This window comes from Panthera uncia (assembly GCF_023721935.1).
Source record: "Panthera uncia isolate 11264 chromosome B2 unlocalized genomic scaffold, Puncia_PCG_1.0 HiC_scaffold_24, whole genome shotgun sequence".
In the NCBI taxonomy this organism is placed as follows: domain Eukaryota; kingdom Metazoa; phylum Chordata; class Mammalia; order Carnivora; family Felidae; genus Panthera; species Panthera uncia.
In genome coordinates this window covers 88318892-88345272 of record NW_026057580.1, presented here as the reverse complement: position 1 = coordinate 88345272, position 26381 = coordinate 88318892, and the positions used below count along the sequence as shown (strand labels likewise).

Sequence of the window (26381 nt, the reverse complement as noted above, 5' to 3'; positions counted from 1 at the left end):
TGGCTGGAGGTCTTGTCAGGGCAGTCACTATGGCCTGAGGAGTGCTTTTGGTTTTTATTTGTCTGAGTTAGGAGATAAGCTGGAAAGAAGAGCTTACGGAAAGATGTGGGACAAAGGTTGGTGAGTACAAGCAGGTGGGGAGTGAGGGTCAGGTCTTGGGGGTCTTGCAGGTAACAGTTTTTGAAGGGAGAGAGAAAGCATAAAAAAAAAAAGAAAGAAAAAAGGAATTTATTACCAAGGAATGCACTGTTTAGGCAAGGTTGTCTTCCTAAGGGTAGTGGTAGGGGCCTATCAGTAAATTTTCTAGAATTGACCAGGAAATTCCGTGTTGGCTGGTGAATGGTCACATCCTTGGGGTGTTGCAATTATATACAGGTTAGGTATTAAGTCTTGGTTTACTGACTTGGGGCCCTAAGTGATGCCATTTTGGGGCCTGTGGCTTTCTTTTTAATATTAGTTTCATTAAAAAGGATACATGGAAAGGATGCACAGGGCAAGGTATGGGGAAGGGGCACAGAGTTTCCATGCCCTCTCCAAGCGTGCTGCTCTCCCCATACTTCCATGTGTTCGTCAACCCCAAAGCTCTCCAAACCCCTTCATTACATAGGCACTCATGATTAAATCATGGTTCTCTTGCATTGACCTCCCTTAGATCATCCGGAACAACTGGATTAGCTGCAACAACTGAACAGATAACCAATGAGGGAAGTAAATTATCCAAAGTTCTATCGAAAGCTGGTGGCAGTCCTGGGGTGATCCCTTAAATGGCACATTTGTTAGGTCTTTTGTGTACCAGGTATTGTGCTGGGTATTGGGTACATAGAGAAATGCAACAGGCAGTACCCACCCCATTCGGTCTTTGTTCTCCTCTCCTTTCTCCTGTTTCTGGTTCTTTCCACTTGGGCTGGGCAAGATGTGCTGCTGAGTTCCTTTTGGGGTTTGCTACCTGGGTTGCTGTCAGGGAAACCCCAGATGCTGGAGGTCTTATTCCAACACCAGGCAGTGGGATGTTACATATTCCCTCTCAGCGGGTAATCATCTCTATCCTTGCAGGTTTGGTTGGATGTCTGGTGGTATTAATTAAGATTTCTCTCTACCTAAAAGATTTGTTGGGGTTGGGGAGGAAAGTGGTGCCTGGGTGGCTCAGTCAGTTAAGCATCCAACTCTTGATGTGGACTCAAGTCATGATCTAACGATTTGTGAGTTCAAGCCCCTGGTCCCTATGGAGTCTGCTCAGGATTCTCTGTCCCTCCCCTGCTCATGCTCATTCTCTCCTCTCTCTCTCTCTCTCTCTCTCTCTCTCTCTCTCTCTCAAAGTAAATAAATAAACTTAGGGGCGCCTGGGTGGCTCAGTCAGTTGAGCGGCCGACTTCAGCTCAAGTCATGATCTCACAGCCTGTAAGTTTGAGCCCCGCATCGGGCTCTGTGCTGACAGCTCAGAGCCTGAATCCTGCTTCAGATCTGTGTCTCCCTCTCTCTCTGCCCCTAACCCACTCACATTCTGTCTCTGTCTCTCTCAAAAGTAGATAAAAATTAAAAAAATTTTTTTTAAATAAATAAACTTAAAAAAAATAAGTTTTGTTCAGACCAAGGGCAGGCCACTCCAAAGTGTGCCACTTTGGCATATTATTTTAAATAAAAATTACTTAAGAAACAGCCAATGCAAAAAGAACAGTCTGACTCCTCCTTGTCGTGAGAAAACAAGAGGGCAAATCTCTTGTGTAAAAAGGTAGTCTCTCTGTGCCTGGAGGTAAATAGATTCTTATCACCAGAGATAGGACATTTAGAACCAAAAAGGCTATTACTTTTTATTTAATTTACTACCGTAGTCCCTAAATTCTGTTTAGAATTCCTGACTCATTGAAGTTTCCAAAGTTATGTTTCTTTGTCCTGTCAATTCCTCACCACAGATTTACTTCCCCTTTGTCTAAAAAGTTGAGAAACTGTCTGCCTTGGTAATTTCTTTAGGACTCAATTTCATTATTGGGACTCTGTGTGCACGTATTAAAGCTTTGGCTCCCCCCCCTCCACCCCTCCCCGTTAATCTGTCTCATGTTCATTTAATTCTTAGACCAGCTGGAAATCTTTGAAAGCAGAGGAAGTTGTTCCTCCCCTATGGTTGGCGTGGCCAGCTGGATCAACTTCCGCTGGATATTTGCTCTGAAGATTCTGCAGCTTTGAGGTCTTGGGAGATCTGACGTACAGCCGGCAGAAGGTAAGATTTCTTACCATGCCAGCCTCCTGGAATCTGTGAGGTCTGGTGGAGTGAGAGTGATGACAGCGTTTCTCTCTCTCTCTGTCTCTCTCTCTTTCTCTCTCTCAGATTGGATTAGTAAGAGAAAATATTTCTGGAACTAGTTTCTTTGGCTTAGTGACTCTCGGTAAAAATTTGGTAGAGTACTGTTTGGTTAGTGATCCCTTTCCTCCCAGAGGTGGTCTTTTTTTTTCCCCCTTGGTCTGTGTCTTTTGTGTTATTTTTCCTTAAAAGGGATTATTGTAGAGAAGAACTCAAGCATAGACCCTACCAGCCTGCTGTGCAAGCTGATCCCACTGAGTGATGAGTTCACAGTTTCTCATCAGACAGTGTCAGTTCGGACGTACTTTGCTGTGAATCCCCTGTGTCATAACCGGATGAGGGTTTTCCTTTCATGTTGTTCTATGTGGTAAGAGCTTGGCTTTGTGATCAGTGAGAACATTCTCTCTGGCATTCGGAGGGTGCATTTACTGGGGTGCACTTCAGTGGCCAGTTGAATACAGTGGGGATCTGAGACACCCACGGACGAGGAGCCCTCTCTTTCTCCAGCTGTGCCAGCTCTCAGGGGAATTTGTCATAAGAAAATGTCTTATGTCTAGACCAAAAGGACCTTTGTCCTCTCAACTTTCATTGCTTGTTAAGTGCTAGAAAAATCCCATTCTGGCAGCACCTGCCTGCTGACACAAATTAGTGGGTCAGGAAGCTTTGCACCTTTTGTGGGAGGCTGGAGACACAGGATATACCACGTCATTCTTCCCTACTGTCCCCCAAGGCCTTTGCTTTCTTAGGCTATTCTTGAGAGTAGACTTTTGGATCATGGGAACTTCATCAACTATGCCCTCTCTAGGGATGCCTTTTGTATCTTTGGTTAAGCCATGAAAAGACTTACTGGTTTGAGTCACTATTAATAGTAAGATCTTACTCATCAATGACCAGAAGATGAATCTTTTAAATTAGCTATATTAAAAAAAAATCTTTATAGAGAGCTCTGAATTGTCTTATTAGTATAAGGCTAGCCTTAGGGACTCGCTTAACAAGACAAAGAACAGAAATTAAACTTTCCACTCCGTACAAGATTTGTAGACAGCATTCCAGCTTAATCTCAAGTTCAAAGTATACAAATTACTCATAAATGCTGAAAGCCAAAAAGTAAATTTAGCAGAAGCACCTGAGACAGGCAGTAGGGCTTGCTTTGCTCTAATCAGGCTCTGCCACCTTTAGGCATTTCTATGCAATGACCTTACCCCCAACAACCATAGAGAATTCATGTACTTTGAACAGCAGCAGATCTTTTAAGTTATAATGCCCCTTTTCCTCCACTTTCAAAAGACCCTACCAGCTTGGATTAAGTCGGCTAAGCATCCAACTCTTGATCTCAGCTCAGGTCTTGATCTCATGGTCATGAGTTCAAACCCTGCATGGGGCTCCACCCTGGGCATGAAACCTACTAATATTTCAAAGAAAAGATCCTACCAAATTTAGAGGAATTGGCTTAATGGCTAGTCACAGCTTCACTCACAGAGAACTTGACTGGTTGCTAAGGGAAGTTTCTTTCAGCTCATGATTATATATATGGTTATTAGGCATGACAGAAGGCCCCCTGGAACTCTGCCCCCCTTCACAGAGGAAGCAGAAGACCAAAATTTCTCCTAGGCCCTCCTTTAATTATTCAGTGGAAGGCTGATTCTCAAGGCTTAATATAATAAAAGCTCAAGGTTAAATTTTGTACTTAGGGGGAAAAAAAGGCTTTTATTAGAGTGCTTTATATAGAGTTTACACAGGCATAAAGGTTTTGATTCCTATTTTAGTTAATCATCTCCCTGGTATAAATATATAATGTTTAGCTAAAAAGGCAGGATGGGCGTCTGGGTGGCTCAGTTGGTTAAGCATCTAACTTCAGCTCAGGGTGTGATCTCACAGTTCATGAGTTTGAGTCCTGCTTCTTTCTCTCTCCCCCCCCCCCCTCCTTCTTTCTCTGCCCATCATGGGATTCTCCCTCTCTCTCTCTCTCTCTCTCTGCAACTCACTCATTTGTGCTGTCTCTCTCTCGCTCAATCTCTCAAAAAAAAAAAAAAAAAAAAGAGGCAGGTCAATCCCTTGATATTCAGGGTGCAATCCAAATCTTTAGGGGAATTAAAAACAAATGTCTTTATCTTATAAATCTCTACAAAACTCTAAAAGCAAGTCACACCCACTGATCTTTACTAATCTCAAATCTCAAAATCTTTCCTATTCCTCTCAAAATGCTTATAGATATTATAAAAGATCAGGATATTGGAGCAAAATTGTCCTAAGAACAGAAATAAATTTTAAATAGCAATTAGCCCACATTTCTTTAAAAAACAAAACAAAACAAAACAAACTTGCATTCTTTCTCTGTCCCTTAAAATTATAAATTTTTATCATACCTTTGAAATGTAAACACAGCCCACAATTGCCTGAGACTGAAGGAAAAAGGCAGAGAAGAGAAAAGGTCTTTTAAAAATACAAACTACTAAAATGGCTCTTGTGCCCAGGCTCTAACATCTCTGATAAGAGGACAATATGTCCCCAAAAGTCCACGTTGGAGAAAACTTGGATGCTTTCTCTATGTCTTTGTGATATCAATTTTCTACCGAAAAGCCATCCTTTGAAATACAAACTCTAAGAAAAAAAGTTTCTCATCAGAAGGAAGACAGAGAGAGAGAGAAAAGGTATGTCAAAATCAGACCCATGATGTTCTCTCCACAAAACAAAACCGATAAGATCTTTGTTTACACCTGTAAGTATGTTTGTATGTATGTCCATACTGTTAAATCAACAAAAATCCAACAGAGTAAATTTTAAAGATCTAATCGGCTTTATTAATCAATTCATGAATTGGGAGCGTCCCATCTAACAATTAGTAAGGAACTCCAGAGTGCTACAGAAAAGGAACTGTTTTTGAAAGCAGAGGTGGAGTGGAAAAAGATAGTTTTTAGCAAAGCATCCATTGTTGTAGGCTTGGTTGCCCTCCTAAGGGAAATGGAAGAGGTCTATCAATAAACTTCTTGTGCTGACCAGGAAATTCCATGTTGACTGGTTAAAGGTTGCATTCCTGGGGAATTGAAATTGCAGTTTAGTTCAGGTATTTAGTCGTGGCTTACAGACTTGGAGCCTTAACCTAAGTAATTCCATTTTAGGCCTGTGGTTTTCCTTTTAACAACACATATGTTGTAAGTGTGAGATTTTTTCCCTACATCTGGATGGTATTACTAAAATTAATTTGTAAAAGAGCCCTATTTAGTTGGTTTAAAGGCAAGCGCTTATGTTCAAGTTCATATGATCTGGGAAAATATTCAGTGTTAAAGGTAATTTAAGGTGGTTGGTTTAATTAAAATAGACATGTTTTAAAATTATCACCGTTAAAACTAAAACTTTTATTCTGCCTCAGTTTAGTTCAAGTCAAATAAGTGGATACTACCTCTGTTGTAAAATGTTTTAAAAATATAATTAGCTTGGGAAGATTTTAATGTCTCATGTAGTTTTTATTGGTAACCTACGCATGACTGTTAAGAACAAGTAAATTGAAGAGATATAACTTTTAAAAGGTTTTTAGGTAAACTTTTAAAGTAGTTTCTCCAGGGACACCTGGGTGGCTCCGTCGCTTAAGCAACCAACTTTGGCTGGGGTCATGATCTCATGGTCCATGAGTTTGAGCCCTATGTTGGGTTCTGTGCTGACAGCTCAGAGCCTGGAGCCTACTTTGGATTCTGCATCTCCCTCTCTCTGCCCCTCCCTACTCACACTCTGTCTCTCTCTCAAAAATAAATAATAAACATTAAAAAAATTTTTTTGAGTAGCGTTCCCAAATCTTTTTGGCAAGTTGAAACCTTGACGTTTTGCTAAGTGATAAGTTAAGTTGAATTCATTGACTATCTGGGTCATTTCCAAATAAGATAAAATAATAAACATTAAATACTAAACATAGGTTTATCTACTTATAATTTCCTTATTATAGAGAAACTAAAAATAAATTTGGATCTGTTAGCAACCATGTTTTGTGCTTTATTAAAAGATTGCACTATGAAGAAACACATGTTTCTAGAAGCTATGAAATATATTCAGAAAATTGCCAATCTAAAAAATGCTGGAGAAACAGACAATTCACATTTTTTACCACTTAGTTTTCACTAGAAATTAGTTTCTAAGGGTTAAAAGTTGTGATTAATGCATGTGATTAAAGCTGTTAAAAATTAGGGCACTTGGGTGGCTCAGTTGGTTAAGTGTCAGACTCCTGATTTTGGCTGAGGTCATGATCTCACGAACTGTGAGATCAAACCAGGTATCCAGCTTGGCATTGACAGTGTAGAGCCTGCTTGGGATTCTCTCTTTCCCTCTTTCTCTGTGCCTCCCCTACTCTCTCTTTCTCTCTCTCTCTCAAATAAATAAACTTAAAAAAAATTGTAAATGGCTAAGATTAGAATACATTTATTTAAGAATAAGTTTTCGTATCACAAGTACACTCATGGAAAGAAAATTAGAATTTGGTTTTTTCCTCTGTTAAAAGAAAAAAGCTTTCTTAGGTGATTTGTTTGCTTTTTATTAGAAATTGTAATAAAAAATTTCTTTACCTCTAATGTAATCTGCCTAGAAAAAGATTTTGTGTTTTGTTTTAATCAAATCTTTGATCATTCAAGAACCGAGTCTTCTTAATATTAAAAGAGCTAAGATTTGTTTATAACTACGTAATCCTCTATATGTGCCTTTAAAATTTTCTGTTGTCAGAGGGTGCCTGGGTGGCTCAGTTGGTTAGGCATTTGACTTTGGCTCAGGTCATGGTCTTGCGGTTCATGAGTTTCAGCCCCAAGTCGGGCTCTGTGCTGATAGCCTGGAGCCTGTTTTGGATTCTGTGTCTCCCTCTCTCTCTGCCCCTCCCCCTCTCATGCTCTCTCTCTTTCTCTCTCAAAGAATAAATAAACATTAAAAAAAATTAAAAATCTTTTATTGTCACTTTGTTTAAACTGATAAGTAGTTTTATAATGATCTATGATCATTCTTTAATTAAATGTTTGAAACTTTTGATATTTTTTGATGACCTTCCCAAAATCAAATTTTTTTTAAGACTTTATTTTTAAGTTATCTCTACACCCAACATGGGGCTCGAACTCACTACCCTGCGATCAAGAGTCACACACTCTTCCAACTGAACCAGCCAGGCACCCGCCAAAATTGAGCTGTAAAATAGTGTTTTGACTACAAGCTAATTGAAATGTTCCAGAGGGCCCCTGGAATAGTTCGATGATTCTATTTCTCATTATAAAAGAGAGATATTAAACTACTTAGGCGTTCTTGGTATGTTAAATTACATAGGAAGTATTATCAAATAAGTAATACTAAACTGTCTTGTATTTGTGTAGATATATGTTACTAAAGTCAGTACTCTGGAAATTGTATGAAACGCCTAGAAATCTGATATGTCCTGGTATGTTATTATCTTAAAATGTTATGTACCAGAAAAATAACCAAATTTCCTTACCAATTACATTGTAATGATTTCTAATCACATCTTTAATCATGGATTTTTAAGGTCCTTTATCATTTACAGACAGTTATACTTTTTCTCAGATGCTTTTACAACAGTTTCCTGCACATGTATTTTATCTCCGGTGAGACTCATGGAAAGAACTCTGAGTATAGGTTTATTGTTTTTAAAGCTTTTTGTTTAATTTTTTTAATGTTTGTTTCTTTTTGAGAGAGAGATAGACTGGGGGAGGGGCAAATAGAGGGAGACACAGAATCCTAAGCAGGCTCCAGGCTCTGAGCTGTCAGCCCAGAACCCGATGCAGGGCTCAAACTCATGGACCATGAGATCAGAACCTGAGCCGAAGTCAGATATTTCATTGACTGAGCCACCCAGGCACCACCAGGTTGTTTTAACAACCCTAAGACGTTTAAACTAAACTTGGTTTAGTGGCGAAATTGGATTCAAGCAGAACACAAATTAATATCCTGAGACTAAATGAACTGAGGATGATTATACTTTTTATGACTTTTTTTGTTTGAAACTTTGCTGATCTTTTAAGGTCTTGCTTTTCCAGATTTAACTAACTTTCTCTTAAGCTAACTATGACCTATAGCAATTTGACAAAATAAAACTTTTCAACAAATTAAGACATATACCTTTTTCTTCTATCTGATCCCTTCAGAATTTTCAGTGAATATTCTTATATTTTCATGGCAATGTATCCACTTGCATAAGTTCAGTAAGAACCGGTTCCTGTAACAGAACATAATTGGAAACATTGACTGTACTACTGAGGCTTTGACTGGAATGTTATATTTGAGGGAGACCTGCAAAAACTTAGATATTACCAGACAGCTTTAAGGAACTAGTATTAATGACAGGGAGCCAATAAAGCTCCTTGGGAAAACAGCCCAATACCTTGCTTATGGGGTTGCTAGCAACCTTACAGGTAAAGAAGGTCACTTCTTGGCAGGTGCAGGAACCTCAGGATATTTTGAGGACTTCAAGAAGAGAAGAATTAACCTAAATCTATAAATATTAAAGGCAAAGTCTGATGGCAAGGATGTGACTTGGCTTCTGGCCTTCAGAGCCTGTTAAAAGTTGAGTCTAGAGGTTCTTTATAAAAAATTCCAGCAAAGCAGATTTAAAAGAGTCTGTATGATCAAATGCTATTCTTGCTGAACTTTTATAAAGAATCAGGCCAATATTTTTAAACTACGTTTATTTTATAAACAAATCAGTCTTAATTTGACTACCTTTGGTAAAATGAGGGTGCTTATAAAAAGAAAATTATGTTTCAGTAACACATCTTTATAGATATTAGATTCTAAAACAGTTCATTATAAATGAGACTAGATCCATGGGGTGCCTGGGTGGCTCAGTTAACTAGAAATCTTTTTAACTGGCTACTCTCAGAACTCAAAACCAGTTTTATAATGTATCTAATCTTAACCATTGTGTTTTTTTATTTGTTTCCATAAAAATGCCTCGTATCTACTATATGATTATTTGAACCATCGGCTTCACTCTGAAAATACATAAGCAGCACAGCCTTCTAAAGTTCATTTAATTTACACTAACCCATTGTTACAACTAAAATACTGTTTAGTGACATAAAACAATCTGCCAGCTCAACTTTGAATGTGCGAAACTTCCAGGGAAGTTTCCGAGGAGGAAACTATAGGGACCAAGGACAGGCCACCCCAAAATGTGACCACTTTGGCATATTGATTATTTTATCTATTTATTTTTATTTTCTTTGCTATCTTTTTCCAATTTTTATTATTTATTTATTTTTTTTTAATATAATTTATCGTCAAATTGGCTAACATCCAGTGTGTAAAGTGTGCTCTTGATTTTGGGGGTAGATTCCTGTAGTTCATCGCTTACATCCAACACCCAGCACTTATCCGAACAAGTGCACTTCTCAACACCCATCACTCATTTTCCCCGGCATGTTGATTATTTTATTTTATTTTATTTTATTTATTTTTTTTTTTAATTTTTTTTTTTGACGTTTTTATTTATTTTTGAGACAGAGAGAGACAGAGCATGAAGGGGGGAGGGGCAGAGAGAGAAGGAGACACAGAATGGAAGCAGGCTCCAGGCTCTGAGCCATCAGCCCAGAGCCCGACGCCGGGCTCGAACTCACGGACCGCGAGATCGTGACCTGAGCTGAATCGGACACTTAACCGACTGCGCCACCCAGGCGCCCCATGTTGATTATTTTAAACAAAAGTGACTTAAGAAACAACCAAGGCAAAACAAAACAAAACAAAACAAAAAACAAAACCAGCTCTGGCACCCCCCATCTTCACCTCCAGAAAACAAGAAATACATCTCCCTTGTGAAAGGTAACCTCTCTGTACCAGGAGGTAGAGAGATCCTCATTACCAAAGATAGGAAATTTAGAGCCAAAAAGACTGTATGAACAGCCCTTGTTACTTTTTGTTTAATTTACAACTCTAGCCCAGATTCTGGAAGCCCTTACTAATTGAAGCTCCCGAAGTGTTCTTTGTCCTGTCAGTTTCTCACAGGTTTATTGTCTCATTGTCTAAAAAGTAGGAAAACTGCCTGCCTTGGTTATTTGCCGGAGCATCTGGCAATTAGTCAATGACAGTTAATGTGATCATACCAGTTCTGGCTCCAGCCACCTGTACCTTAGAATGTGACCTCATTTGGGAATAAGATTGTTTCAGATATAAGTTAAGATGAGGTCATTAGGGAGTAAGGTGGGCACTAAATCTAATGCTCCTGTCCTCGTCAAAAAGGGAAGTTTTGATTCAGACGTGTGCACAGGAGGAATCCATGAGTAGACACAGGGAGAATATCATGTGTAGACACAGGGAGAAGATAGCCGTCTACACAGAGAGAGGCCTTGCCTTCCCTTGTAGCCCTCAAGAGGAACCAGATCTGTTTTCCTCTGAAACCTCTTGCCTCCAGAGCTGTGAGAAAATAAGCTTCTGTTGCTTAAACTCCCCAGTTTCTGGTCCTTTATTATGACAAGCTTGGCAAACTGAAACATACCTTTCCTCATCGGATCCTCACAAATCCCTACAATAAGAGTCCTTTGTTATGTAAGATTTGTTCGCATCTCTATGATGTAAAACCACATGCCTTGCTTATAGTAGATTTTAATTTACTTGTAAGGTACTAAGTCCTGGGAATCTCATGATTTATTGTGTTTTCTCTCTGTACATATCAGGACTTGCTCTGTTTATCAGCAGTCATTGGACTTCAGCATGATTACTCCCCAGTTGCTGGCTTATGTGGCAATTTCAGTTTCCTGTATCTTAAAAGTCAGCTCCCTGGATACCTTCATTGCAGCTGTTTATGAACACGCCGTGATATTGCCTAATACCACCCTAATACCAGTGTCCCGTGAAGAGGCATTGGCGTTAATGAACCGAAATCTGGATCTTTTGGAAGGAGCGATCACTTCAGCAGCAAAACAGGTACCATCTCTCGAGTGTGCTAGATTCCATGTAGAGGAAGAGTGAGGGTCTTAGGAGACAGGGTCACTGGAAGGTTCAGTTATACTTTTGGATGACGTAAGTGTCAGGGTAGCCAACAACTTTTGCTGTACAATCAGAGTCCTACCTCCTTCTCAAAATTATTACAGCAAGGACACTATTATGCCTCCCTGAGTGAGACCAAGTGAGGAAAAGAATGGCTTCCTCATCATTAAGGCTCAGCAGGCCTTTGAGGAACTTGCTGTGAATTCCACAACTTTGCTCCCGTCCTTTTGCTGCACATAAAAGGTGGAAGATAAATGGGTCAGGACCAGGTGCTGTGCTTTAGAGTGTTAGCAGCCTTGGTATACTTTTGTGCTCTTAAGTGGGTGCAGGTTTTCAGATTAGTTCATAACACCAAAATAAAGTTAGTAAGTTGCAAATTAATATGCATTATGTACTTCCTACTTCATTCTAATTACAGGATAAAAGTATATGTTGATGCATAGTAAGTCCTTGAGTTCAATGAAGGGTTAAGTTTAAGTGCGTGGTCTGAATGGGTATGGTTTAAATAAGGCATTTGTAGATCAGGTGTAGAGGAGGGATATGTAAAGTGTGATGAGTCGTGAATACATACGTATAACGTACACATCACATCTCACACTTCATCAGCACACGTTCTTATACATACTTGCGAACATTTTAAAGGCTACAAGAATTCTGAGGTTCTTTTTCACCCTTAGTCCAGCCATTTTCTCAAAGGCTACAGTAGCTTTCAGGGTGATTCCCCTGTCTGAAGGTGCCCTGGTTAGCGTGGGGTGTACCTCTGGGCTTGGCACACTTCAGGGAACCAGGGTCTGAGTGCCCTCCTTCTGAGAAGCCAGAGTCACTTTTGCAGGATATGGAGCAGGGAAGGCTGGAACGGAGGAGGAAGTAAAACCAAGACTTTGAGTATAAATCAACCCGGTGACACTCAGACACAACATCTGACTGAAGTCCAGAAAAGGGAAGTGATTTTGAGAAGACCAGGGTTTACAGTTAACTGCAGTGGGTGGAAAACATGTAAGGCTATTGATGTTTATGGAAGAATGAAAAAGTTGTATAGAAATGGCGACGGTGGGATTAGACAATAAAAATGGCTGGGCCAAGAAAATAAATTCTAAAAATAGTGAAAACAAAGGATTAGGATTGAAAGGGGGAAAAAAAAAGAAAGCCTGGATCGTTGTTTCTCATCCACTCAGTTGCTCAGGTCCTCTTATAAACCCTTCTTGGATCGTTTCCTCAATTGAGAAATATTTCAATTAAGCTACATTTTTCACAGGGTGCACATATTATTGTGACTCCAGAAGATGGTATCTATGGCTGGAATTTTAACAGAGAAACTATCTATCCATACTTGGAGGATATCCCAGACCCTCGAGTGAACTGGATCCCTTGTAATTATCCCAACAGGTAAAGAAACAGATGGTGGACAATTCAATCATGAACATGAACTTACTGTACCTGGGAGAACTTTGTAGAAGATCAGTGCATAAGATTCACTATCAACTCGAAGCTCAAGATGATTTTATTATTTTTCACCTCCTATGGGTACATTTATTAGGGAAGCAAATACGGACTGTGCAATCACAGAGATCAGTGTTGGAAGGTCTCATAGAAACCACCAAATTGTGAATATATTTTCATTGAGAGAATGAATCTGGAAGACAATAGCGTAACTTGCTTATGGTTTACAGGGGTAGTTGGTTAGTGGGAGAACCAGAATCAAACTCTAGTCTCTGACTTCTTACCAGTGAACAAAAAATTGTTTCCCCATGCGGGCACTGTAATCTGAAAACTGTGAGAAAATGGCAAAATAGAGTCATATGTTAGTTTGAGATTAAAAATTTCCCTTTTACATCAATAAGATAGCTAAATGAGGTTAATGTGAATGAAATCCTGAGAGCTTAAGGTAATTATTGGTGTCCTAGAACTGTGTGAGTGGTTTAAGTCTGGTGTAAACTAAAGAAATACAATGTATGATGAAAGCAGCACTATTTTTTTTAACGTAAGCAAAGCAATACCTTATAGATTTAAGAGAATTATCTCTGTTAACTCACTTCTTTCCAAACGTGCTATTGCTAACATCATTAGGAACTCCCGTTTTGGAAATGCTCTCAAAACCATGCAAACTAACCACTGTAACTGCGTATGGAGGCACCTTGATTTTGACACAGTTCAGTATTATTTATCTTAATCGTCTACTATCTTCATATTTCATTGTATCATAATTATTTTTTATTTGACCACCTCTCATGCCAGATTTTCGGTTGTTAAAGGGCAACACTCTGTGTTCACTTCCATTATGTATTGACGTCACTTGCTTCTGAATGACCTTTTCCCAGAACCACATTTCCAAGGGTTTCCTGGAAATCCCCACCAGACCCTTCCAGACATCTCATTTCAAGAAATCTGGTTGCCCTTCTTTTTTTCCATCAACTAATGACATCTCCATGCCTTGCCTTCACTCATTTATTCAACATTTTTTTTGTGTGTGTACTTATTATGTTCAGGCACTCACTATTCTGGACAGTAGAGTAGACAAAATAGATTAAAAATCTCTGTCTTCCTGGAGCTTATATTCTACTGTGGGGAGATAGTCAATGAAAAAAAGATAATATCTATTTAGCTATCTGTTATCTATCTACTGCTCTATGCCATGTAGCAAAGGTAAATGTTACACAGAAAAACAAAAGCAGGACCGGTGAATATGGCGGAAAGCATGGGGCTTAAATTTTTGGTCATCAGTCGACTCCATGGTAACATCTAAACAGAGACTTGGAAGAAGTGAGTGAGTAGGTAATATGGGTGTATTTTCTAACAAAGCATTTTGGAGCCTTTCCTGGATAGAGTAAACAGTCTGAAAAATGTGGTTTAAATGTAAATATATTAGAATATCTGATGTACTTCAAGATTAATAGACAGGAGGGAAATATGTAATCGGGACTGTTTAAGAAATCCCAAACACCAGGCTTCTATCTCAATATACTATTCTACCATTTGTGGAGATCTGAAAAGACTTGGGCTAAATATGTTTCAAGTGGTTCAATGTGTTGTGTTTACATCTATGTCGTTCAGGAATTAATTGAAGAAAACAGAGAGAACAACTATCAAATAGTTGTTCTTTATATAAATGCATTAAAATAATAATTTTTACATGTGGTTTATCATCCTCATCGGTCTTTTTCAAGGATATGTTTTGTAGATAATTGCTTATGTTAATTTTACCGATTTGTAGATCTAACGGTATAGATTTGATACTCAAAGAAAGCTCCAGCAGATGGCACCAATATCCCATTCATTCAACAGTAATTTTACCCTTCTCAGCTATTCTTCAATAACCTAGTATTAACCATTTAATATTTAAGGATTGTGCCAGTAGAGTACATATGGCTATATGTTATATATTCTGAGGTCTCACTTCTGAAGATTGTATTTTAGTTGATTTACTGGGACAACTTGGTAACATGATAAAGAATAAAGAAATCAAACATTAACAAATGTTCCAATATTTCCAGTTTTCCATACTGTCTGGCATCGCCCTAGCCCAACCCTTGTTGCTTTTAACTTGAACTATTCCAACAGTTTCCCAACAATTCCCTACATTTAGTCTCTCACCATTCTAGTACATTTTATACCCTAATGCCCTATTATCTGAAAAATAATTGAGATCATGTTACTTCTGTCTTTAAAACCTTTAATGGTACTTTTCTATCTATTAAATTTAAAATAAGCTTTTTAGCTTCTTGTGCTGAGCTCTATCTTTTATGACCCCCAAATGCATCTTTTTAAATTTCCTCTTCCCTTTTCTTCCTTAAGGATGCCTCTGCACCAGCCAGATTGACTAGTTCCCTGAACAAGATTTCCCTTTTCTTAGCCTACAAAAGGTTACTTTTTTCTAATATTCTTTACTGGGGTAAAATACACATAACATAAAATTTACCATCTTAACCCTTTTTAAATGTGCAGTCAGTAGTATTAAGTCTGTTTATGTTGTTGTTCGACCATCACTCTCATCCACCTCCAGAACTCTTTTTTATCTAGCAAAACACAAAACCTTGTGGCCCTTGCACAAGGATAACATGCAAATTCCTGAAGCACGCCATATTTTTAGAAATGAAAGAGGAGACATTATGTTTACATGATATCACAGAAGTACTACAGATCATAAGACACTACTCTGAACAATTATATGCCGACAAATTGGACAACTTAGAAGAAATTCATAGATTTCTAGAAACAGGCAACCTACCAAGACCAAATCATGAAGAAATAGAAAATCTGAACACACCGATAATGAGTAAGGATATTGGATCAGTAATCAAAAAACTCTCAACAAAGGAAAGCCCAGAACCAGGTGGTTCACAGATAAATTCTATCAAACTTTTAAAGAATAATTAATTCCAGTTCATCTCAAACTCATCCAAAAAATTTAAGAGGAGAGAATAGTCCCAAACTTATTTTATGAGGCCAACATTACCTTAATGCCAGAGTTAGGTAAGGATACCACAATAAAATAAAACTACAGCCCAATATCTCTGATGAATATAGATGTAAAAATTCTTACCAAAATACTAGCAAACCAAATTCAACAGCATATTAAAAGGATCATAGACCATGGTTAAGTGGAGTTTGTCCCTGGGATGCAAGAATGTTTCAACGCATGTGATCGAAGCATATGATACACCACATTAATAGAATGAAATATAAAAATCATATCATTTCAATAGATACAGAAAAATCATTTGACGAAATTCAACATCCTTTCATTTTAGAAACTTTCAACAAAATGGGTATAAAAGGAACATACCTCAACATAATGAAGGCCATAAATAGCAAGCCCACAGCTAACATCATACTCAGTGATGAAATTTGAAGATTTTCTCTCTAAGATCAAGAAAAGACAGTATCAGTACTCTATTTAATTAGTACTGGAAGTCTTAGCCAGAGCAATTAGGCAAGAAAAAGAAACACATAGACCAGTTGAACAGACTCGAGAGCCCAGAAATAAACCATGCGTATATGGTCAATGAACATTTGACTAAAGAGCCAGGAATACTCAACGGGGAGAGGACAGTCTGTTCAATAAATGGTGTTGGGAAAACTGTATATTCACATGCAAAAGAGTAAAATTGAACCTTTATCTTACACCATTCACAAAAATTAACTCAAAAGGGGTTAAAGACTTAAATATAAGACCTAAACAATAAAAATCCTAGAAGAAAACATGGGGGATAATCTCCTTGAAATTGGTATTGCCAGGGGCAGAAACTTCCTGAGAGAAAAAGCTCAGTGAAGACCAGGCAGGCCCATAAAAGGACAGGTCCTGTTGGCCATAACTAGGTTCTCATCCTTGAAACAAGTAGAAGCTCTGCATCTTGTAACAAGTCTCTGAAATACAAAGGGAAATAATAATCTGGCCAAGCACCTCTGATGAAAATCAAATCACAGGAGGGGCACCTGGGTGGCTCAGTCGGTTAAGCATCCAACTTTGGCTCAGGTCATGATCTCACAGTCCGTGAGTCCGAGCCCCATGTCAGGCTCTGTGCTGACAGCTCAGAGCCTGGAGCCTGCTTCAGATTCTGTGTCTCCATCTCTCTCTGACCCTCCCCCATTCACGCTCTGTCTCTCTCTGTCTCAAAAATAAATAAACTTAAAAAAAAAAAGAAAGAAAGAAAATCAAATCACAGGAGCAGCATCGAGACCCTGAGCTTGTTTCACTTCTGAAACACAGGTAGATCAGCTCCAAACCATTTTGAACACCTAAGAAACTGATCTGAGGATTAACACAACAATCTGCATAACTTGAGCCACAAAACTCGGCAGGTACATGGCATGGAAAGGTGAACAGGGGGAGAGAAAAGCCACAGAGGCTAGGGAGCTGTTTTTGCAGAGAGAGGACAGAGAAAGAGAAAGGGGGAGAGTGCAGTACATCAGATTGTGCAAGAAAAGTACTCCCCCAAAAGTAGCTGGAGAGAAAGAGAGGGAAAGAGTGAAAATACTTGCAGGGGCCTGATCAAGAAATCTGTTCCCCAAAACCGTTGATGGGAAGAAAGGAGAGGATTACCACCAGGATTCTATAAACACTGGAGTGCAGAGTGTGAAGTTTCTGAGCTCAATGCCTGGTGGTACTCTGGTGAGGAAGTAGTGTGAATTCCCAGGAGCAGGCAGTGGGGTCTGAGGGGTCCATGTGCCACACAGGGGAAGCAGTTCCCTTGCTTGGAAAGCATTTGGTAAAGGCCATACATTCTCCCCATAGGCAAAGGTCCCAGCAGACGCTGGAGAGTGGCCACGTTTGCTGGTATTGGGACAAAGACTCCAGAGTGCAGTGAAATCTGGCACTGGCTGTGTGTTGTAATTTGCCATAATCTCTGAATCTGTGCTATTGAACGATTGCACAAATGTTTTCTGGGGCAAGCCAACACCTGGCCATTGCTCAGCGAGACCCTTCCCCAGAGAGTCAGATGGGTCCAACCCACGGGGGTCTCTGAAGTGTGGGATTTTGAAACACAACCCCATCTGAGATAAAACTCTGGAAAGAGATATCACCTGGCAGGTGGACAGCTTGGACACAGACAAGGTAGAGGTGGGGAGTGGACAGAGGCCTCAGACAAAGGAGTGGTGCTTGATCGTAAGTCGGTAAGAGCACAGAGTTCCTGTTTTAGAGATTAGGGAGCTGGGTGAAGCCATTTCCACCTTTCCCACACACATGCAAGTGCACATGCACATGCATGCCACACTGATCCACCCCAGTAAGCTAAGCAGCACCACCTAGTGACGAATGGAACTATTACACCAAGCCCTGCCCAACTGCACCCTCCAAGCACATCCCCTAGAAGACCAGCACAAACCACTCCACCTGTTTAGTGTATGGACTATAGAAGGCTTCATAGTTTCAGTTCTAGAGAAAACTGGATGTAACTTCATCCAGAGTTCACTCTGTTTGCTGATTCATTTGTTTGTTCCTTTTCTTTCCATCTGTTTTTGCTTAAATTGTTTTCTTTTTTCTTCCTTTCCATCCTCTTTCTTGGATACAGAAAGAGAAACATTTATTTTTATTTCTTTTTTACATTATTTTTTGTTTAAAAAATTTTTATTCTATTTCATTTTATTTTATTATATAAAATATTTTATTTAAAATTTTTTCTTACCTTTCTTTTTCTTTCCTTTTTTTACTCTATTATATCAAGCTTCTTTCAACAAGCAGACTAAAACACACAAAACAGCTAGGATCTAGCTTCCTTTATTTGATTTTTTGTTTTGTGTTTAATTTTTTAATTTTAATTTTTAATCTTATTAATTTTTTTCTTCCTCCAAAATGACAAAATGAAGGAATTTACCCCAAAATAAAGAACAGGAGGAAATGACAGCCAGGGGCTTAGTCAATTCAGATATAAGAAAGATGTCTGAACTAGGATTTATAGCCACAATAATAGGAATATTAGCTGCTTTTGAAGAAAGCATAGAGTCCCTCTCTGTGGAGATAAAAGAAATAAAATCTAGTTGGGATGAGATTAAAAATGCTATAACCAAGATGCAATCTTGAATGATGCCACGATGGCAAGGATGGGCAGAGCAGAGCAGCGAATCCATGGTAGAGAAGATAAAATTATGGAGGATAATGAAGCAGAAAAAAAGGAGGGAAACAAAGACAAAAGATTATGATACAATTAGAGAACTCAGTGACTTGTCAACAAGGAATAGCATCCAAATCATAGGAGTCCCAGAAGATGAATAGAGAGAAAAAGAGGCAGAAGATTTATGTGAGCAAATTATAGTGGAAAACTTTCCTTAATCTGAGGAAGTTCACAGACATCAAAATCCAAGAAGCACAGAGAACTCCCATTAGATTCAACAAAAACCAACCATCACCAAGACCTATCACAGTCAAATTCACAAAATACATAGACAAGGAAAGAATTATGAAAGTGGCCAGGGAAAAAACGTCCTTAACCTATAAAGGAAGACAGATCAGGTGCACAGCAGACCTATCCACAGAAACTTGGCAGTCCAGAAAGGAGTGACAGGATATATTCAATGTGTTGCAGGATATACGCAGCCAAGAATTCTTTATCCAGCAAGGCTGTCATTCAAAATAGGAGAGATAAAGAGTTTCCCAGACAAACAAAAACTAAAGGAGTTTTTTTACCACTAAACCAGCCTTGCAAGAAATTTTAAGGGGGACTCTGTAAGTGGAGAAAAGACCAAACAAAACAAAAATTACCAAAAGCAACAAAGACTAGAAAGGACCAGAGAACATTACCAGAAACACCAATGCTACAGGGAACACAATGGCACTAAATTCACATCTTGCAGTACTCGCTGTAAATGTCAATGGACTAAATTCTCCAATCAAAAGACATAGGGTATCAGAATGCATAAGAAAACAAGACCCATCTATATGTTGCCTACAAAAGACTCATTATAGACCTAAAGACACCTGCAGAGTGGAAGTAAGGGGATGGAGAACCATCTATCATGCTAATGGTCATCAAAAGAAAGCTGGGGTAGCCATACTTATATCAGACAAACTAGATTTTAAAATAAAGACTGTAACAAGAGATAAAGAAGGGCATTATATTATAATTAAGGGGTCTATCTACCAATAAGATATAATGATTGTAAATATTTATGCCTCCAATATGCAGCCACCCAAATATATAAATCAGTTAATCACAAACATAAAGAAACTCATTGATAATAATACCATAATGGTAGGGGACTTCAACACCTCACTTACAGCAATGGACAGACCATATAGACAGAAAATCAACAAGGAAACAATGGCTTTGAATGACACACTCAACCAGATGGACTTAACAGATATATTTGGAACATTTCATCCTAAAGCAGAAGAATACACATTCATCTCAAGTGCACATGGAACATTCTCCAGTATAGATCACTTACTGGGACACAAATCAGCCCTCAACAAGTATAAAAAAACTGGGATCATACCTTGCATATTTTCAAACCACAACACTATGAAACTTGAAATCAACCACAAGAAAAAATTTGGAAAGACCCTGAATACTTGGAGATTAAAGAACATCCTACTAAAGAATGAATGAGTTAACCAAGAAATTAAAGAGGAAATTAAAAAGTACATGGAAGCCAATGAAAATGAAAACATGACAGTCCAAAACCTCTGGAATGCAGCAAAGATGGTTATAAGAGGGAAGTATATAGCAACCAAGGCCTTTCTAAAGAAGGAAGAAAGGTCTCAAATACACAACCTAACCTTACACCTAAAACATTTGGAAAAAGAAGAGCAAATTAAGCCCAAAACCAGCAGTAGAAGGGAAATAGTAAAGCATAGAGCAGACATCAATGATATCGAGGAAAAGCAACAACAGTAGAACAGATCAATGAAACCAGGAGCTGATTATTAGAAAGAATTAATAAATTGATAACCCCCTAGCCAGATTGATCAAAAAGAAAAAGGAAAGGACCCAAATTCATAAAATCACGAATGTGGGTGCCTGGGTGTCTCACTCAGTTAAGCGTCCAACTTCAGCTCAGGTCATGATCTCACGGCTTGTGAGTTCAAGCCTCGCATCGGGCTCCGTGCTGACAGCCCAGAGCCTGGAGCCTGCTTCAGATTCTGTGTCTCCCTCTCTCTCTGCCTCTTCCCTGCTTGTGCTCTGTCTCTCTCTCTCAAAAGTAAATAAACATTAAAAGTTTTTTTAAAAATCATGAATGAAAGAGGAGAGATCACAACCAACACCACAGGAATGCAAACAATAATAGAATGTCATGAACAATTATATGCCAACAAATTGGACAATCTGGAAGAAATGTACAAATTCCTAGAAACATAAACTGACAAATTGAAACAGGGAAAAATAGAAAATTTGAACAGATCCATAACCAGTAAAGAAAGTGAATCGGTAATCAAAAATCTCCCAAGAAACAAGAGTCCAGAGCCGGAAGGCTTTCCAGGGGAATTCTATCAAACATCTAAAGAGTTAACATCTATTCTTTTGAAGCTGTCCCAAAAAATAGAAACAGAAGGAAAACTTCCAAACTGTTTCTACAAGGCCAGCATTACCTTGATTCCAAAACCAGACAAAGACCCCCCCAACATTTTTGCATGAACACGTATGCAAAAATTCTCAATAAGGTCCTAGCAAACCACATCAAACAATACACTAAAAGAATTATTCACCACGATCTGGTGGGATTTATTTATGGGATGCAGGGCTGGTTCAATATCTGCAAATCAATCAATGTGATACATCACATTAATAAAAGAAAGGATAAGAACCACATTATCCTCTCAATAGATGCGGAAAAAAGCTTTTGACAAAATATAACATCCTTTTTTTATTCCCTTAAAAATTTTTTTATTGATTGATTGATTGTTTAATTTACATCCAAGTTAGTTAGCATATAGTGCAATAATGATTTCAGGAGTAGATTCCAGTGATCCACCCTCTATGTGTAACACCCAGTGCCCATCCCAAGTGTCTTCCTTAATGTCCCTTACCCATTTAGCCCATTTAACCCCCTACCCAACACCCTGCCAGCAACCGTCAGTTTGTTCTCTGTATAGAAGAGTCTCTTATGGTTTGTCTCCCTCTCTGTTGTTATATTATTTTTGCTTCCCTTCTCTTATGTTCATCTCTTTTGTTTCTTAAACTCCACATCTGAGTGAACTCATATGATATTTGTCTTTCTCTAATTTCGCTTAGCATAAAACCCTCTGGTTCCATCCATGTAGTTGCAAATGGCAAGATTTCATTCTTTTTGATTGCCAAGTAATACTCCATTGTATATACCACATCTTCTTTATCCATTCGTCAGTCAATGGACATTTGGGCACTTTCCATTCTTCAGCTATTGTCGATAGTGTTGCTATAAACATTGGGGTGCATGTGGCCCTTCGAAACACACACCTGTATCCCTTGGATAAATACCTAGTAGTGCAATTGCTGGATCGTAGGGTAGTTCTAGTTTTAATTTTTTGAGGAACCTCCACACTGTTTTTGAGAGTAGCTGCACCATCAGCAGTGCAAAAGAGATCCTCTTTCTCCACATCCTCACCAACATTGTAGTTGCCTGCGTTGTTAATTTTAGTCATTCTGACAGATGGTTTTAATTTGTATTTCCCTAATGATGAGTGATGTTGAGCATATTTTCATGTGTCTGTTAGCCATCTGGATGCCTTCTTTGGAAAAGTGTCTATTCACATCTTTTGCCCATTTCTTCATTGGACTATTTGTTTTTGGGTGTTGAGTTTGATAAGTTCTTTATAGATTTTGGATACTAATGCTTTATCCGATACGTCATTTGCAAATATCTTCTCCCATTCCATTGGTTGCCTTTTAGTTTTGTTGATTGTTTCCTTCAAGGCGCAGAAACTTTTTATCTTGATGAGGTCCCAATAGTTCATGTTTGCTTTTGTTTCTCTTGCCTCCGGAGACATGTTGTGTAAGAAGTTGCTGCGGCCAAGGTCAGGTTTTTGCCTGCTTTCTCCTCTAGGATTTTGATGGCTTCCTGTCTCAAGTTTAGGTCTTTCATCCATTTTGAGTTTATTTTTGTATATGGTGTAAGAAAGTGGCCCAGGGGCGCCTGGGTGGCTCAGTCGGTTAAGCGTCCGACTTCAGCTCAGGTCACGATCTCGCGGTCCGTGAGTTCGAGCCCCGCGTCGGGCTCTGGGCTGATGGCTCAGAGCCTGGAGCCTGCTTCTGGTTCTGTGTCTCCCTCTCTCTCTGCCCCTCCCCCGTTCATGCTCTGTCTCTCTCTGTCTCAAAAATAAATAAACGTTAAAAAAAATTAAAAAAAAAAAGAAAGTGGCCCAGGTTCATTCTTCTGCATGTCTCTATCCAGTTTTCCCAGTAACATTTACTGAAGAGACTGTCTATATTCCATTGACTGTTGTTTCCTGCTTTGTCAAAGATTAGATGGCCATACGTTTGTGGGTCCATTTCTGGGTTCTCTATTATGTTCCATTGATCTATGTATCTGTTTTTGTTCCAGTACCATACTGTCTTGATGATTACAGCTTTGGAATACAGCTTGAAGTCCAGGATTGTGATGCCTCCATCTTTGGTTTTCTTTTTCAGGATTGCTTTGGCTATACGGGGTCTTTTCTGGTTCCATACAAATTTTAAGATTGTTTGTTCTAGCTCTGTGAAGAATGCTGGTGTTATTTTGATAGGGATTGCACTGAATATATACATTGCTTTGCGGAGTATCAACACTTTAACAATATTTGTTCTTCCAATCCATGAGCACGGAATATTTTTCCTTTTTTTGTGTGTGTCTTCTTCAATTTCTTTCATAAAGTTTCTATAGTTCTCAGTGTATAGATTTTTCACCTCTTTGGTTAGGTTTATTCCTAGGTATTTTATGGTTTTGGTGCAATTGTAAATGGGATCGAATCCTTGATTTCTCTTTCTGTTGCTTCATTATTGGTTTATAGGAATACAACTGATTTCTGTGCGTTGATTTTATGCCCTGTGACTTTGCTGAATTCATGGATCAGTTCTAGCAGTTTTTTGGTGGAATCTTTTGGGTTTTTCAGGTAGAGTATCATGTTAGCTGCAAAGAGTAAAAGTCTGACTTCCTCTTTGCCGATTTGGATGCCTTTTATTCCTTTGTGTTGTCTGATTGCTGAGGCCAGGACTTCCAACACTACGTTGAATAACAGTAGTGAGAGTGGACATCCCTGTCGTGTTCCGGATGTTAAGGGGAAAGCTCTCAATTTTTCCTCATTGAAGATGATACTAGCTGTGGGTCTTTCATATATGGTTTTAAGATCTTGAGGTATGGTCCTTCTATCCCTACTTTCTTGAGGGTTTTTATCAAAAAAAGAACTGACCTACCAGTAATATTGGCCATTTGTATGGCCTTTTTTTTTTTTTTTTTTTTTGAGAAAAGTCTATTCCAGTCTTTTGCCCATTTTTAAATCAGGGTTTTTGTTGTTGAATTTTAAGAGTTCTCTGTTGTATTGTGAATATTAATATACAATGCTCTTCTCTGTCTCTTATAATCTTTTTTTTAATTTAAAGTCAATTATGTCAGATATTAGCATAGAATATCTTAATTTCCCCCTCACATTTGAAGGACAGTGTTGCTGAATATAGGATTTTTAGTTGAAAGTTTTTTTCTTTCAGTGCTTTAAATATATTGGCCCCCTGCTTTCTGGCCTCTAAAGTGTCTGATTAAAAACTGTGATAATCTTACTGAGGATTGGTTGTATGTTATCAATCACTTATCTCTTGTGGCCTTCAACATTCTTATTTTGTCTTTGGCTTTTGATAATTTGATTAGAATGTGTGTTGATATGGGTGTCTTTGAGTTCATCCTTCTTGGAGATCATTTAACTTCTTGGATCTTTATAGTCATGTCTTTATTCAAATTTGGAAAGTTTTTGGACATTATTTCTTCAAATAATCTCTCTGTTCCTTTATCTCACTCTTCTTGAACTCCTAGAATGTGTATATTCGTCCACTTGGTGGTGTCCTACAGCTCCCTTAGGCCTTGTTCACATCAGTCTTTTTCTCTTTTCATTCTTTCAACTGGATCATTTCAATTGCATTACCTTTAAGTTTATTGATTCTTTCTTCTGCCAACTCAAATCCATCTCTGAATCCCTTTAGTAAATTTTCTTATTTTAAACATTGTAATTTTCAGCTCCAGAATTTCTTTTTGGTTTATTTTAGGTTTTCCATCTTTTTTATTGATATTTCCTTTTTGTTCATACATCATTTTCTTGACTTCCTCTGCATTTGCTTTTAGTTCTTTGAGCATTTTTAAAACCGTTGTTTTTGTCTTTGTCCAGGAAGTTTGCCGTCTGGTTGTACTCAAGGATAGTTTCTGTAGGTTTATTCTTATTTTCCTTGGAATGGGGACACACTTTCCTCTTTATTTGTATACCTTATGATTTTTTTGTTGACAAGTTGGTATTTGAATCTTAAAATGTGATAATTTTGGAAATCAAATTTTCCCCCTTCCCCAGGGTTTACTGCCTTTTGTTTGTTTATCTGTTTTGATTGCTGTAGGTGTTTCTGTGCTAGGCATAAGCTTGAGGTATAAAATCTTTTGAAGCCTTGTCTTAGCCTTTATTTTACCCTGAGCATATGTGGCGACTTTTTAAAATCTCCTATATATATGATTGCTTTTGTATATCCTAGTCCTTCAATGTCTGGTTCCCAAAAGAAAGAAAAAAAGAAAGCAAAATTAAGGAAGGGGGAGAGAAGAAGACTCTGGCTTTTTAAATCCTCTAGAAATTACTTCAGTTAGTGGGGGAAGGACTGACAACATTATAGTGGTGGAGATGCAACAATGGCTACCTGTCCCTGTGTCTGCACCTCCAGGATAAGAAGCAGTTATCAGTGATCAGAATATAGTTTCCTGATATTTAGAGGACAGGGTTTCTATTGTCTAACCTGATCCCATAAACTACCTACACAGTATTGCAGGAACACTTGCATGGCTGCCTGCCGTGGGGCTTGGGGTGGGGTAGAGCATGGGTAGCCACTACTGAGATAAGAGCTGAAATTGACTGAAACTAACTGAAATTTAGTGAAATTTAGTGAAATTACTGAAATAGTTAGCTTAGACAGACTAAATGTTAATGTGAGTTTAAAATAGCAATAGCAATCATGCAATCCCTTTTCACTTCTCTATTTCAAATGCCATTTCCAACATCACTTTCAGGAAGCGGCATCTATGCACCTTCCAAGCCTTCCCCTGGAACTCACAACCCTTGGAATAGACTCCAAAATTTCAGTTAGATTCTGCCAACACAAATATCATTTACGTGGAAGGATGGATTCCTGGTGCTTTGTACTCAGCCATCTTCCCCAAATTCTCTTAATTCCAAGTTGTTCTTATTTCAATTGAAATATTTTTTTTAATGCTTCTTTTCTGCCAGGGTTAATGAACAGAAGATGTATATCTTTGCCCAAAATATCTATGAGATATGACACGGATCATAAGATAAACACATAAGGAATACTGATTATAGATGATGATAAATGCTGTGAAGAAAAAAGATACATGACCTAGAATCTTATCCTAGAACAGTTTTCTACAACCAAATTCCCACAAGTGTGTACTTCCTACAGTCTATTCTTGTTTTAATCCTTCCCTTCTATTATGTTATTTAGAATTTAGTTTTGTGTATGTCACATAATAGCTT

At 38.4% G+C, this 26381-nt stretch overlaps 1 protein-coding gene across 1 annotated transcript in view; it reads left to right on the top strand.

Annotated features, from left to right (window-relative positions):
• The first annotated feature begins 1292 nt into the window (after nt 1–1292).
• Nucleotides 1293–26381, top strand: part of VNN1 (vanin 1) — a 39116-nt gene continuing 14027 nt past the window's right edge. Inside the window, exons 1-3 of the mRNA XM_049652975.1 lie at nt 1293–2215; nt 10945–11194; nt 12513–12643. Of these exons, the coding sequence (XP_049508932.1) occupies nt 10982–11194; nt 12513–12643 (344 nt within the window). The 5' untranslated portion in view covers nt 1293–2215; nt 10945–10981. The remainder of the gene's footprint in view (nt 2216–10944; nt 11195–12512; nt 12644–26381) is intronic.